Source organism: Pleurodeles waltl, chromosome 3_1 (assembly GCF_031143425.1).
Source record: "Pleurodeles waltl isolate 20211129_DDA chromosome 3_1, aPleWal1.hap1.20221129, whole genome shotgun sequence".
Lineage (NCBI taxonomy): Eukaryota > Metazoa > Chordata > Amphibia > Caudata > Salamandridae > Pleurodeles > Pleurodeles waltl.
Window position 1 is genome coordinate 84,420,685 of NC_090440.1, and position 16,237 is coordinate 84,436,921.

The 16,237-nt window shown below is 41.1% G+C and overlaps 1 protein-coding gene across 2 annotated transcripts in view; it reads left to right on the plus strand.

The window, feature by feature from the left end:
* Window positions 1-16,237, plus strand: part of SHANK2 (SH3 and multiple ankyrin repeat domains 2) — a 2,270,638-nt gene that overhangs the window by 2,158,320 nt on the left and 96,081 nt on the right. For both annotated transcript variants that reach the window (XM_069221873.1, XM_069221874.1), the window contains one exon: window positions 12,460-12,571. In XM_069221873.1, the coding sequence (XP_069077974.1) occupies window positions 12,460-12,571 (112 nt within the window). The remainder of the gene's footprint in view (window positions 1-12,459; window positions 12,572-16,237) is intronic.

The following is a 16,237-nucleotide window of genomic DNA, read 5'->3' on the forward strand; positions in this document are numbered from 1 at the left end:
AGTTAGAATCAGGCCCTAAATGCCAGCGTATTGTTGGAAAATCCCAAGCTCACATCTCCCACAGTCTCACTGACCAAGCTACGCCCCTGCTGAGTCCAAACTGAGGTGCCATAGTGTGCAAAATACCAATGGACTGGGATTAGGCCCAGAGTAATTACCAATGGCTGAGACTAATTCAAGCATTTCATCTATCACTTTTTTTTTATACGTCACTTGTTTCCAATTTTCAGCATAACAGAGAACAAAACGTATGAAATGATTGGGGCAGAGAATTTGCGTGGATGACTTAGGCAAATCTCATTCTGACTGATCAGAACTAGTGTTTTTTTAGCTCATTGAATTAAATAAAGACATATAGACACCTATTCAAGCACTAGATTAGCAGTTCTGAACCTGTGGTCCGAGGATCACTGGTGGTCCACAACGCCTACTCAAGGGGGTCTGCAACAGCTTAGAAAATTAAATAATACTAATAGGTTACTAAAGTGTATATAAATAAAAAGGTAAAACTGTAAATATTAAAATGTTCTATTAAACATGAAGGAATTTTAAATTGGTATGCTCAGATTGAAATAAACACAAATGTCATTGGGAGCATATACACTTGTATATTTTTCAATTCAATTCTATGTTTATTACAAATGTTCACGAAAATACAAATATTAGCAGCAAAACCATTGTTGTCTTAAACAAAGGTTTCCCAATTTTTCATCCTTTGTATATACTACAATGCCACAGAAATATCTTTCTTGTCAGCTGCTAATTACAAGTGTTGCTGCTAATTACAAGTGGTTCAATTCTTATTCTTCAAAGCCACAGTGGATTTTGAACAATGAAACGAAAGCTTCCACCCAACACGTGTGCCGCTGCGAAGGGTAGAAATAGGCAGAGGGGGAATAATGGGAAATGTTTATGCCATCAGGCTTCATGAAGGGAGAGTACTTGGTCCTTATTTTTAATATCAATGATGGATCAATTTCTCTATTGTATTTTATTTTTGTTGTTTTCAGCCCTGAAGAAGCGGCACCCTTCGCCGCGTAACACGTGTTGGCTGGAAGGTATTTAACGGTGTCCAAGAAGCAAACTGGCTCAGAGGCTCTGTTTACAACCAGAAACTGGCACTGACACTCCAACCTGAGCCTTTCACTCAATAGACGCTCATCGGGCCAGCCAGTGATCGTTCAAGGGGATGGAACATGGTAGACGATCACTGAGCATTCAAGATCTAGACTCTGGATTGTACTGAGCCTGAGATTCTAACCCAACCATTTACATGTTAGGAAGTGTATGAAAAATAAACTATTCATACTTGCCTTTGGCTGAACTCAATACGAATCAGGGTTGATGACTGATGAATTTCAGGCACAGTCATCCTTCTACTTGGTGTGCCTGAGTTTTATTCCCACTTCATTGTACTGTTAATGTTTAACCTTTTGGCTAGTGCTCTGATGTAGCCAAAAGGAGACACCTAGCACTTTATGTAACTTTTCATTCATAATAAACAAATGCACATGGGTAAATATACACAACAATCCTACTTACACTTGTGCAAATGCTTTCAGCTGTGATTACTCCCATAAAGCTTCCCAGCAGTACTACAGACTTTTTGGAGAACTCCCCACACATATTTAAACTTACTTCAGGAATATGGTTTAAACCCTAGGGGTAATGTTATGATATTTTTTAGACTAGTGCCATCGGTGTTTCTCTTTTTTAGTCAGCCATTAAATACAATGATGAACCACAACGTTCTACAAAAATCTAAAATTTTAAATGTGAAGTGAAAATGGTAAACACAAGAGTGGTGTGACCATCAGAAAATAAACTCCATGATCCAGTTAGCCCAGATGAAGATGTACACATGACTGCTATTTGTAATGGGATCCAAAAGGCTAATTGTTACTCACATACACAGTGAATATCTAGCCTGTCCGAACCATTACGTTACATGCCACCGTAATTTCCCTTCAAATCAATAATATCTTCCATGTGCTGTTACAGTGTTAGTTGCCCAAATATCCATTTATGTTTAATTTCAATATATGCAGTGCCATTCCCTAAGGTGCCCCTGAACAACTCAATAGAAAGTGCACAGTAAAAACGTAATTGATAAAGTAAATGGGGACCATGTGTTTGAGGTTTTAGTGGCGTACCTTGTTGCATCATTCATTTGTTGCAACCTTCCTCAGGAAACAGAGGCTTTAGGTTTCTCCTCCTATAATTACAAGACGGATATATTGAAGAAGGAGGGATCAAAGTCTGATGCAGCCCTAATACACTTTATGTTCACTCTCTTGTGGAAGAAAGATAGTTGGTTATAGTAATTGGCCACATACTCTTGTGACTTGTGACATCTCCTGGAGAGTTAAAGACACTGAGTGCTTCATTACAGAGGGTTCATTAGGTGGTTTCACCTTGCTGTATTGGTAAATTACTCCTAAACCTGAATACTACAAGAGTTACCTCGCACTTATATCACTCAAGAAAGGAATATATGGGTATATGTTTGGGTATGTGGCCTATACTACTTGAAACTAGCCTTCATTACTTCCACTCGTAGCCTTCCTTTCCACAGTCCTACATATGAAGGGATCAAATTCTTAAGGTACACATTGAAGAATAAACCAAGTGATGGCGGCACACATCCACCTGGTCAGGGTGAACAGGATAAGCTTCTTTAAACTGAAAGAAGACACAAGACACAAAAAGAGACTCTAACTCACAAAGGTGCAGGAGAAAGAGCTGGAGATCTGTGGGAGAAGAAGTTCCATGGGTGATAGACCCTCCCATGTAAGGGACGACAGTCATCAGTACAAGGCTGGTTAGGCCTCTTGCGAAAAGAAAAAAAAACTTCACCTACCAAATGGTGGATGTAAAGGAACCACAACCTTGCAATGCTTAGGTGACCTGTTCATCATTTCCTCCAGCTGGTCACTAAAAAAACTGTCAGCTCCAAAACGGGAGAGGAAGCAGTTGACTCCTGGGCAGCTTCCATCTTCTGAAGGAAAAGCGACATCAAGCACCTGGCAGCGTAAGCCGACCCCAAAGTATGTGCAAATGAGCAGATACTGTCATATGTCAGGTAAAGGAGGAAGTGGACCTGCAATTTTATACCTCCTTACAACTGGGCGCCATCCCTCCAGACTACTAAAAATGAAACAGTATCTTTGTCCAAAAAATGCATACACAGAGTAAAGTTCACCATAACATACGACTTCTTTGCTTCCATCTAGACTTTCCTGTCCATAGGGTCAGTGGGATAAGCCTCGTCTTGGAACACAGATGATTTAAGTATTCTGTTTACCAGCAGAGATTCAACCTTGGGAAAGTATAGCTGGAACATGTGCCATGGAAAAGCTGACTTGTCACCATCAGTCTATTCTTTCAACATCAATTTGTGTACCACTGCATGCAGGGAAGGGACCCTACATCACTGGCTTTGTTCTAACCAAGCATGTGCATATCCAGTGAAGCAGAAGGGACTGCAGATACCTGCACACGTCTGTGCCCCTTGGATATATTTGCCCGTAGTTCATATTCCCGATCTGCTATGTAAAAGCCTAAAGGATCTCTTTGGATGATGTCCTCCTCTGAGAGGTCACAGTTGTGCCACTTCACTCTCACCCATCTTCAACCAAACATGGAGCCTTGCAAACATTGGTTTTAGCACCGTACCTCTACTGGCATTGCAGTGTCATGGGTATCACCAACAGAGCCGAGTCGTGTCATCTGACAGCCTCCACACAAGGGTCAGGTAAACAAATGCCCCAGGCTCTGTGGAATGCCCTACTACCCCTGATATCTGGTCCGCGATAATGCATGGCCAGATGTTTCCTGTTAAGACAGGACTTCTTGATGCCAACAGAAAAGACCAGTCCAATGTTCCCTAATAGCTTAAGCATGGCAACTGAGGGGCTAGAGAATCTCAAGCGGAAGCAGGCAATGATACCACAAACTCACTTCATGACTGTGCATGTGGCCCGCTCACCTTTTACAAAGAAGAGAGGAAAAAAGTAGGGGGTGTCTTGGGATGCCTTGTGGCAGGCCAACAGTAAAGAGAGAAGTGCATGTAAAAAAAAAATAAAAAAAAAAAGTCTGTTATGATTTTTTTTAATGCCATCTGTTTCGACTGGCTGTCTCTGTGGAAGTAGGCTGACATGGGTGCTTCCATATGAACTATCCCTGAAAGGTGCTGAATATACCTAATATGTAAGGACTGTAAAGAGAAAGCCATTCAGATGTTCATGCTAAGGCTGACAGATGCCAGAGTGCAGCGGTGTAGCATATCTTCAAACCACCTTGTCTGCTGCTGGGAAGGGAGCCATATTGAAATATTGTCCCTTAGGCAGAAGACAGAATCCTGAAAATAGATTGTGTTCAAATTCACTCCCATTGCGACCAGATCAAAAGCATGGGCTGGGCTAACCTTATCCGGCCTTTAGCTGAATGAAGACAGGAAGAATGCAGAACACATTTTTCTTTTCTTTTCAAGATTCAGCTACCATAAAATACCTAGGATTAACTTATCAATACTGCTGGTAGAGAGGAACAGAACATTACAAATTAGCACTCCTTATACTCACAGGGATTCTGTAAACATTATCTTGAAAAGGAGAAAGAAAAGTGTGAGCAACATGTTTACATTTAGGCTGTGAAATATTTGCCTAGATTATAGAGCCCGATCAAATGACTGTATAGCCTTTAAATGGGAATAGGATTTTATAATATATATTCCTTTGTATGATACATTATTTCAGAATTGCATTTTAGCACAATTTTGTTAATGTATTTAGCCCATTTTTGCATGGTCACCCCAAACATCTGGACTGTTGCTGCTGCCTTTCTCCAACCAGGCCCCAATGCCAGTTGTTTGATCCTTAAAACTTAAAAGTATATGTTTAATTGGCTTACACCCAATTGACATAAGCACCCAGGGCCTGTACGTTAAAGAGTCCCTCGCAGACTGAAGCCCTGATTGTGCCACGAGTGTGACAAAGCAAAGCACGACTCCCAACCTGCCATTACAGACTGGTAGAGTGTTTTTTAACTGCTAGAATTGACCTTGCTATTTCAATCTTTGGCAAATCCCAGACTTTTGTAGTTAATATTTGTAAGTCACCTTTAAGGTAGGCCTTACAAGCCCTAATGGCAGGGGGCCTTATATTAAAATGAAGGACCTGTGTTTTGATGACTATATGTCCTGGCGGTGAAGACCCCGCATTGTCATTTTAACTTTAGTAGGGCTAGTATGGAGTAACTTCCAAATGGGACTACTAATAATGATACTTTTAGGTATCAAAAATTGTTAGATTAAGCCCAACTTATTGCCCAGGTCTAATTTAATGTAACTGGTTTACAAATGGCAATGTTAGACATTTTCAGAAATTTCTATTTAATTATTTAACTTTCTCTGGTTAACAGCAGTTTTAGGTTCACATTTTAGCATTTGTAAACATTTCTCCCCGATGAAGGAAGGTCTGTCCAAAATGTAATGGGAAATGTTTGTGTGGGACTGGCAAAATGTGAATTGTTCCACTAATGAAAAAAAGGCAACAGGCCGTGAAGCTCATAAAATGGAATACAGAAATTATTAGTTGAAATCACATTGTGAGTGAATAGAGATCTCCATTAAATGCTTTAACTAATTACCACAAGTGTTAGGAATTTTTACACTGGCTTTTCCGCCACCTCGCAGTGAGACTTGGGATAGTAATTACGTCTAATTAGAGCTACCATACTTAGCTTTAGAAGCTGCTACCTTGTTACCCAGTTTTTTCAAGTGACCAGTTCCTGTTGCACACAGCTGCTGTCCTCATGACAACGTATTGCCCTCCTGGGAAGAGGTGAGAACGACTCTCAGTATGAGGAACAAAAAACCTGCAGAGGGAAGAGAGGGCATCTTGGCAGGATGGCCAATATGGGTGTGTGTCCAAATGGCAAGCTTCGACATGCACGCTGCCTTTGAAGAGCAAATGGCAGTCACACTAGGAAAGGACTGCTTTTGGTTTATACAGACAGCTTGGCATCTCAGACAGAGAGGGAAACCCTGTGGTCAAACTGGTTTTGGAAGGGGAGGTGTAGTCCCAAGGTCACCAGACCTATGGGATTGGCTAGGGAGCTCCACACACCGAGAGACGGGTCTCGCCATATTGGGAGTGGGAATAACAGTGCACAGGATAACTAGATGCCACACATCATAGGAAGTAGTCATCAGTAGTCCTCAGGTGGGAAGAAACCTGGTAATCAATTGGCTATTTGGAAGCCACCACCCCCTAGGCTCGTAGCAGACATAAAGGTGGCACCCCTGGCACCCAGACCTTACATCACACCTGTCCCAGAAAGACGACCAAAGAAGGACTACCGTGCTGCTCCCTGGACCCCTAAAAAGAGACTGGACTGCACCTGTTGCATCTGAAGATTTTCAAAGAGAGTCCTGTTCTTGCTGTGCCCACTTATGGAAAAGTTGCCCATGACTACCAGCCTGAAGGAGTGACTCCAAGAGTCAGTTGCCTGCCTTGTCATTACAGCCTAAGGGCCATAAAATCTGAGAAGCATGCACCCTTGAGAGCCCAGTGCTAAGAAGCCTGACCAGTGCTTGGTGCAGAAGAGCAGCATGAGAGACCAAGTCCTAACCCTCACGAGGTGCCCCTGATTTCGCTGGACCTGTGAAGGTCATCAGAGTGCAGTTTGGTCACCCTGGAAGAAAGTTATCATCAACTAAAGGAAACAGCTTGTTGTGCTGTAACTGGAGACGAGTTGACCACTGGCAGCTGGACCTGTGCTGGACTTTGCCTAGACCTTGTTGGATTTCGACCCCTGAGGCTAAAGACAACCACCCAAGCTCGAGGACCAAGGGGCAGGCCACAGGAAGGACCATCACACCAGCCCAACATCCCCTGCATCTTAAGCATCCTTCAGCATCATCTATTCCTTGCATCCGGACAACTCGAATAACTTCAACAGTGGTCTTGCCGAAAGATTTGGAACTGGAATGGAGACTTCTAAAAGTTGCAGGTAATTGTCCCTTTGGATCTGTCTGGTCCCTATGACTGGGTCCCCTGTCAGAGTTGGCACTTCCAAGCGTACCAATATAGCTGTTTTCAACTTGTATAGCTTGTTCTGGCTAACATTATTGCACTAAATGAAAAAGCAGTGATTTATGGTTTCTTTAAAAATTCATATCTGCAGATCCCTTTGGTAAATTCTTGTTGTTTAGGTGTCTATTGAAAGATAAAAATATAATCTATTTTTATAACTTTGTGTTGGATTTTTATCGTATTGTGTTTTCCTCTTTACTATTTCTGGTACTTCATAATGCTTAGAGACGTGTTCCTTTGACAACGCCTGTCTGCTCTGTGCCACACACACCCCAGACTGAGCTAAGGCTTTGCAAAAGGACCTGACAGCACCTGATATATGACATTATTACATAGTGATTTCGCACAACCATGCCATGTAATAATTCACATTCTTACAAGACGGTATTACCTTGAAATGTTTTATGATTTCTATTAGTAAAATAAACTTGAAATAAATGAATGACATCAGTTCAGACACTAGTAGCCACAAATGCACTGGAAAAAAGTTTGAGAGCATAGGAAAAATATAGCTGATCAGGCTTTCTTGAGCAAAACTTGGTGTCCAGGTAATGCCGTTTTCACCCTCTGAGAAACAACATGGTGTGAATGAAGACTGTTTAAAAGTGATTAATGTAGAGGGAAATTTGCTCTGCTGCATGACTGTGTTTTTGAACATCTGCTGCCTCAACCAATTCGTCTGACCTTCCTGAGTCACTGGTTCCCTTCTGGGTGGACGTGTAGGGGAACAAACACTAAAGCATGTGGAATGCTAATAAGGCAAACGAGCAGGACAATCAGTGGCAAGCAGGAGACGAATCCTGAAATAAAAGTGAGTGGCTTATTGACACCCACACGTGTTGATCTTCATCATGAAAATGTAGTGCACTGATTAGTGCATTGAGAGGAGTAGAACTGGAAGTGGTTCATAATGGAAGTCCTGCACAACAGACAGATGATATCAACCCTGCTGACGTCGATTGGAGACTAGTGTAGACTCCATGTCCATCCAGTGATTGTACTCACAGCTGTGACTTCCATCAATTGTGCAATTGGAATGCGATGTAAGTAAACTAAAAGAAAGTGACATTGGAGGTGCTTGAGGCCATGCTTCCTCGTTTCTGGGGGCATGGCCTCATTGCCTCGTATTAACATTTTATTTAGAAGAGCTTGTTATTACCATATCTGAAATAGTCAGACCGGTGCTTGCATAAGGCGAGGTAAGACTAGATTACTGGAAAAAGGTCAAAAATAGCCTTTTTGAGTGTAATGGGAGTGCTCCCGCAGGCAAGATTTTATTTTAATTAGAGGGCAGCGGATTCCCAAACCATTCCTGAAGGCAGTGCTTAATTTGTGCTTATTGTTTCCGGTGCTGAGCACCGGCACTTATTCTTCTGCCTCAAGCATTTGCTGCGAGCAAAATACACACATAGGAAAGACGGATGAAGGGAAAAACGAAAAAGCATAACAAAGGGAGAAAGTAGAAAGCTGCAAGCGTGAGCTGAAGGGGCAGGGAGTGGCTGTAAATGGATTAAAGAGGCCCGAGATGGCTTCAGGATTACGCTTCCTCAGTATACTGTGCTCGCACATTTAATTGCATCAGCCGCATGTTTAAGAGAAGGGCTTTGGGCACCGGCACATTTTTATTTACAAATTAAGCACTGCCTGAAGGTAGTCTAACCCCTTCTCATGAAGAGCAACCTGACCCTAACTGATATATAAAACCTCAGATACGGTCCTATTGCTTGTGATTAAGGTCTATCCTTAGTCTCTATTCACAACAACGAAGATGTGATGCTCAAACCAGTGGTGCTCAACTACCAGGCATGCAATCTATAAGTAACACTCCATCACTCTGTGTAGCTCATTTGTGCTACTACATGAGAGGAGCCGACAGGGGCGGATTATTTGTTCTTGGAACCCTGTATGGGGCCTCCCACTGGGCATCAGCCCGCTGGAACTGGGCTGGACTGCAGTTCTGTCATCCCATTGCATCACAAAAGCAATCTAGATACATAGAGGATGTACTGTACCCCTCACACGAGCGACAGCCTCCCATAGAGTTCTTTTGATCTGTTTTGTAAACTGACCTGATTTTAAAACTGAGTATGTGATATCGAGCTGCATCTCACTTAGCCTCCTGCCATCCAGAAAAACAGCAACCATTAGTGACAAGCGAAGGGAAGTCCCATAGCCATCTATCTATAACAAGAATGCGGTTTCTAGCAGTCATTGTGGATGTGAAAAATGGAAGTCGAAATTGAAAAGTTAAAGATTCTGAATTTAGCTCTACTCAAATTATTGCCAGTGTCCATAATGAACGAACCAAGGCCGTCTTCTTTCGTGAGGGACAGCTCAAACCTTAGGGTTATTGGTTTTCTTTCACTAAGTATACGTATAGTGCCTTTCAGGTAGTGAATTTGCTGCCTTTCGCAACATAGTTTGCTGGAGGAGATAAACACAAGAAGGCAGCATCCACTTATTGTTCTAGGGAGGGAGAATGAGACCGGAGTTTGTACATCCTCTTACGATATGGTGGGTTCCATATATTTGAGATTAACTGCGCTTGCATTTTGATTTGGTCTAGTTATGGGTCTGCAAGTGTGGCTTCTCTAATTGTACGTTTTGTGAATGACCTCAAAATAAGTCGTAGCCTGATCTTTATTGACATGTTAGAGGTAGCCTGGGGTACAGTTGGCATTTATGTGGATTGAGTGCATGAACATTCACAGCCAGGCACATCGCTATCACGAGAAACAAACGGTCCATACCTGTATCAAGTAATGGATGGAGGTGGCTCACACCTGATGAGGCTTCAGCCACTGACTCTATCAGGCACTGGTGGCACAACAGAAGCTAAGATAACATGGTCCTCCACCTTGTTTCCAGGCAACGAGATGCTTCTTCAGCATCTTATATGTATTTAAATGATACAGCACCACATCCTGAAGAAGCCCACCACCTGTGTCTGTTCCCACGATTATTTTAAGCTGCGTTAAGGATCTCGCGTTCTTCATTCCCCTCCTGCTTCAGCCCACTTAGCCCTTGTTGTTGCCGCGTGTGAGGCAGATCTTTTTATCTTGATGGGGCTTATCCCTGTTGCAGTGTGCCTTTTTTGTCTGCCACACTAGTGCAAGTGTGGGAAGACCTTGTGATAGGGTTTAGACTATAAAAATAACTTTTGAAGTTTCAAGACGTTTTTGATCCATATGTAAAGACAGGCATCTTACAGGAAAACATTACAGAAGCCTATCTAGGGACTTAAAAGTGATCATATACAGATTTGTGTAGGTCAGTGTGGATGTTGTTGCTAAGTGGGTGGTGGGTGTGGATTTTGCTGTGCTAGTGGTTGTAGATGTTGCTGTGCTAGTACTTGGTGGGCGTGAATGTTATTATGTTAGTGGTGGGTGTGAATGTTTCTGTTCCAGTGGTTGGTGGGAGTGAACGTTGTTGTGCTATTGGTTGATGGGCATGGATGTTTCTGTGCTTGTAATAGGTGGACATAAATGTTATTTTGTTAGTGGTTAGTGGCTGTGAATGTTTCTGTTCCAGTGGCTGGTGGGAGTTAACGTTGATGTGCTAGTGGTTGATGGGCATGGATGTTGCTGTGCTTGTAATTGGTGGACATAAATGTTATTTTGGATTTTAGGGAGGACTGGGGCTATGCGGGGGGGCGGTGCAGGGGAACGGAGAGACGGGAGGACGACGTGGCCTCTTGAGGGAAGAAATGTTGGTGTTTTATTAGTTATTTATATGTTTGTATTACTATGTACGGAGTTCGCAACTTAACAGACTTACGCGCACGATCCACCTGTTCATCGGGTCGCAAGGAGGAGACATATGAGAGGTCCCTTTTGACATAGCTGGGCTGCTTCAGGGCCTCTGGGTCGAGGTGATGATTGTATTGGTTGTGCTTCGAGCTGCTGTACTTTATATGTTTAAATCAATAAACAGATTTCATCCATAAATGTTATTTTGTTAGTGGTTAGTGGCTATGAATGTTTCTGTTCCAGTGGTTGGTGGGAGTGAACGTTGCTGTGCTAGTGGTTGTGGGTGTAGATGTTGCTGTGCTAGTACTTGGTGGGCGTGAATGTTATTATGTTAGTGGTGGGTGTGAATGTTTCTGTTCCAGTGGTTGGTGGGAGTGAACGTTGCTGTGCTAGTGGTTGGTGGGCATGGATGTTGTTGTGCAAGTGGTTAACATTTGAAGCTTTTTTGTGCTTCAAATTTCAGGTGCCACAATTCCCAGACTTTCTATAAATACTGGTATTAATTTAAAAATAAATCCGCTTGAGAAAGCAATGTTCGCACCTTAAAAATGGCGGTGTGCCCAGAAGGGCTTTTCCTCATTGTTCTGTTTTTTGTATAAATACATTTATGTGCCACCTACTACTGCTAAAAGGGCATTCTAGTACAGGTTGTACAATCACTAACCATGGTCAAATTTAAAAGAGTAATTTTGTGGAAATCTAAATCTCAATAGTTACTGGATGCAGATGTTTGGTTCCAACAAATGAGTACCCTTGTGGCATTTGCGTCTGGCAAAGGAAAAGAGAAACTATATGCAAGCCATAAAGTACACTAAACAGATCTGCAGTACATTAAAAAATGTAAAAATGTAGAAAAATTGACACATGTATACATATGATAGGATTTAAAAAAAACATACTGCCCTTTTCTTCAGTTTATACTGTTAAAAGTTTGAAGGCATACTGCAATTTTCTTCAACCCTATTGATACACAAGTAGACCACGCAAGGTGGTTTTCAAACAAAAACTTAAAATATGCATAGCAACACTAGGAATAAAATAGGTGTCAGCCATCAGGATTCATTTTCATCCAATGAACAACATATTCACTGCACACTGTATTGCTTCTTTTTTCATGATTTCATGTACAGTGCTATAATTCTATCAATAGAAGAATGCAAACAGAATGCATTTTGTGGCAGGAATTGTTGTAAATGCATCAGTCATGCAGCTCATCTATATATCATCTGTACTGCGAGCTAAGAAGATTATAATGGTGTTTGCCGGGATTTCTATAGGGAAATGTCAGGCGATCATCTGTCATGTGCTCTGTGACCACTTTTCATTGTCCCAGAGAAAAAATACAACATTGCCTCTATCAATCTGCAAAATCCCTAAGGTAAGGAGACCTATTGAGAGCAATGGTCGCAGTGCAGAGCTGAGCGAGTAAGGACATGGGACAGATATGAGTAAGTGGTCTCTGTGCATGTTGGAGTAGGTAGTTCTGCAAGTTTCCACTAAGACCAGAGCTGAAATTCACTCACAGACAACTTGATTGTAATGATGTTCTTCTATTATTGATAGATCTCTTGTCATTTTAATACTGTCTGCTTATTTTGTGTTCTTTTTTGTAGTCAATGTATGATAGACAGGGTATTCCAGTAATGCCACCCACGGTCCCGAGTAGTCCCCAAGGTCCTTTTCTGGGCATTCCTCGAGGCACTATGAGAAGGCAGAAATCCATAGGTAAGACGCAATGTGGTCTGTGAGTTTTGCATGTGCGCTTGGCTTATGTTGGATGGGCCAATGTTTCAGCAACTGTTCAGTGGTGTCTGTGAACGTGATGCATTGCTTGAAAAATACCCATAGGTATATGCCATGCAACGTGGACTTGTGCACTTTCAAAGAAATGATTGCTATCTTCAAACAACAAACATGAACAACTGTGCAACCTCCAGGCAATTACTGTCTATTGATAAATGCGAAGCACACCACCAAGATGGTTTCCACATTTCAGTGCCTTTTTTATGAGAGAAGGTAGGGTAATAAATAACATACACACCTTTGGTGGTTTCCAATCATCAATAATTTAAAACTAACAACAGTTTTGTCTGTGCATATACCCTATTCACAACAGGCTCTCATTAACACCTGTACAGTTGTTCCACTTTTAAAACTTTTAATATGATCACTACATATATCAAATATGCAGAAACTGTCTACAGTTCTCCATATGGGATCACCGACCAAACGATATTCAAGATCCAGAAATTGAATACAGAAAACGTATCCTTGTCAATGAACAACGTTTATTAAACCCTGTATTTCTTTAATTCTTTGGTTAAATTTACTTACAGTGATCCAGGTCACGTTCACTTCCTACAACAATTACTAACTTAATTCACTATAAAACCTTGGCTGTTCACCATGCTTTGGACTGGATGAGGGCAAGTCATTTAATTCTGTCTAATTTTTTTATTTCTCTGGCCACGACCTCCCTCAATCCTGCCTCCTACGTGCCACTTTTTCTCATTCTTGCTGATTTTCCCCCTTGCACAATGCATTCCTGTATCTGACTCGAGAATGATTAGCGTTGCTTTGCAATGGGATTGTCCCCTTTCAACTATTTTGACACCCTAGCATCTTGGGCTGTAGTTTTAGCACTCACACATATGTTGTAGGAGCTAATCATTCTGAGATATCTCTTAAATTGTAAATTTGATGCTCATCAAATTCTTGCAGCCCAGAACTCTGACATTACTGCTTCAGGCCATAGGAAGTACCTCTATAGAGTGTCATAAACATTTGATGAAAAATTCTTCCCCTTAGATTTAAAACTGTATTTGTCTGCCCATGGAACAGTAATGGAATTTCATATTCATTTTCCATAGAACATATATTGAACTTTATAGAATTTTGAATGAATGCATATCTTTCATGGACTCTTTTGTAAGTTAATGTCTATCCTTTTTTAATTCTGTCATTGTGACATCTTTACTTTTCTACTCTGGGCAAGTTTCTAGCTTCCCTCCGTGCTTCCCAAGCAGGCTTCTGCATCACATCTTTGAGAGTAAACTCTGCTCTGAATTAGATACCAGTTGTACATCTGAAAGTAGAACGATTCCACCATTTTAAGCGTCACCAATATCAATGGAGATGTCTTCTATACTCTTTAAGTGGGAAAGCGTGCAGTTCTAAGGTCACTGACATGCATACGCCGATGTACATTCTCTTACCCAGAGGTACATGCATACCCAGTACATTCTCAACAGCCCAGTCCTCTTCTAAATGCTGCTTCTAAATCACACAAATTTTACACATCCATTTTCACATAGTTTCTCACCTCCATAATGTAGCTAATCAATATTAAGAACACCATAAATGTCACAAAATGGCATTAATATGGCAAAAGAGATCTACCCAAAATAACTGAGTCAGATGACTTTCCCTGACACCTAAGTTGTCTTTGTTAGTACTTTGAGTGGATTTTGGATATTGTGTGGTGTGAGGCTGTTAGTGAGATCCAACACTAATATTGCACAGTGTAATCATTATGCTACCTAACGTTGCTCCAGTTGTGCCAAAAACAAATGTCCAATACGTAGTCTAATACATATCTTGAATACGTGTGAGTTTTACCATATCAATTATATTTAATTTAGGTTGCAGCCGGGATTCTCTGCTCTTCCATTTAATAGACGATGGGGCTTAGTACGTCCTTGTCTACCACAGGCTGCTGCTGTTCATTTACTAACCCACCTGTCCTGGGTTTTCTAGACTAGGGCTTGAAACAGTAGCGGATTATCCATGGCAAAGGAGGATGATGACCTTGTTTACAGGACATTTCCATGGTCTTACATCACAGAGTTTTGTCTGTGTCTGCAATAGTCTATGTGTCTGCTGTTGTGGTGTCTTTTCTTCAAAATCATAGAGATAGCTGAAGTGATATCATATGCATGCTGATCTAAACAATAGCATTAAAGGACACAATATTGAATTACCTCAGACCTTCCATGAAAGGTCATTACATCGTTAATCCCAATAGGATATTCAATTACTGTTCTTGGTATCTCCAGTTTTTATTTCAATGCAATTACAATAAGCCAGCCAAAGTCTTTCATGTGATAAAACAAACATGGTGCACTTTGAATCACTTTTTTTAAACTCATAGCTATTTCTATATTACATTATATATATATATTTTGCTTACCAAATTTTGACAAGGATTGAGAATCAGTGTGTTTGAGTTTTGTTAATTGAACAATCTTGTAAACCAATACCATTCTTTTTGGGCTGTTGGCCTTCACTGTACCTAGAGGGACACCAGGAAAAGAGCAGAGATAGACCAGTGACTTATTTCAGGTGTCCCATCTTTAAAAAAGAGTGACAAGGCTTCTCTCTGAGGACGCCAGGCCTAACAGCCCATCCCCTCCAAACTTCACAGCCCTATAATCATTACACTTTCAACAAATCCATTTGCTTTATTGATGATGACATAGCATCTGCATTTCTTGTCCTCTACCAAGGCACATTCAGTTCAAGAAAAGTATTCCCAATAATTCACTATTTTTGCCCTGTTTAATCCAACCGCCACAATTACAAAATTACACCAGACGTTGCTAGACGTAGCATAAACTTGGCCAAAAGTTTTTTTCTTTGCAATATTATTTTTACATTTGACAGCAAACATTTCTTCTCCATGCAGCAGGCCCAAATATATACACAGATTTATGGTTTTGTACATGAACAGCACCGTGTACATGTACTCCCGTTCAATCTGATGGTACATGTAGGCATAAAGTGGTTATAGCGATGCCGCAGTGGGTGTTCCACTCATGCTTTCTGTTTTTTGCAGCCCAAAAAGTAACTACACATGTCTGTATCACCCCTGACCGGATAATCTCTGCCAATTGGTTCTGTCTGTTGTAGGCTGTAATACTTTTCATAGGACCACCAATGAGAATTGAAATTCAGTTTTTCCATTTTTCTTTCAAACACCATTAGAACATGAAGAGCTTATAACTAAGGATCTTGATCAAATACACTAAGTGTTACCACATAGTGCAGTGGGCAGCGTTTTTACATCTTAGAGGCACATAACTTAATGGTGTTAGTGAAAGTTACCTATCGAGTTCTAACAATGGAAGATGAGTTTCTTAATTGTATTGATAACATTAGCTTGTTTATGTAGGGTTCCTGCAGCTCTTCTGCTTCTTCTAAGCGCTGTAAGTATCATGTTTGAATATTTTACATTTTGATGGTATTCGGATGTATGCTATTATTAAAGGTTGCCAAGCTATCTTAATCGCATTTGAAACAGTATAGCAAAGCTACTTCAGTGAAAGCCAGTTCTTGATCAAGAACTACAAAGATAGTGAACTGCATCACAATTAAGTTCTATATTTTAGGATG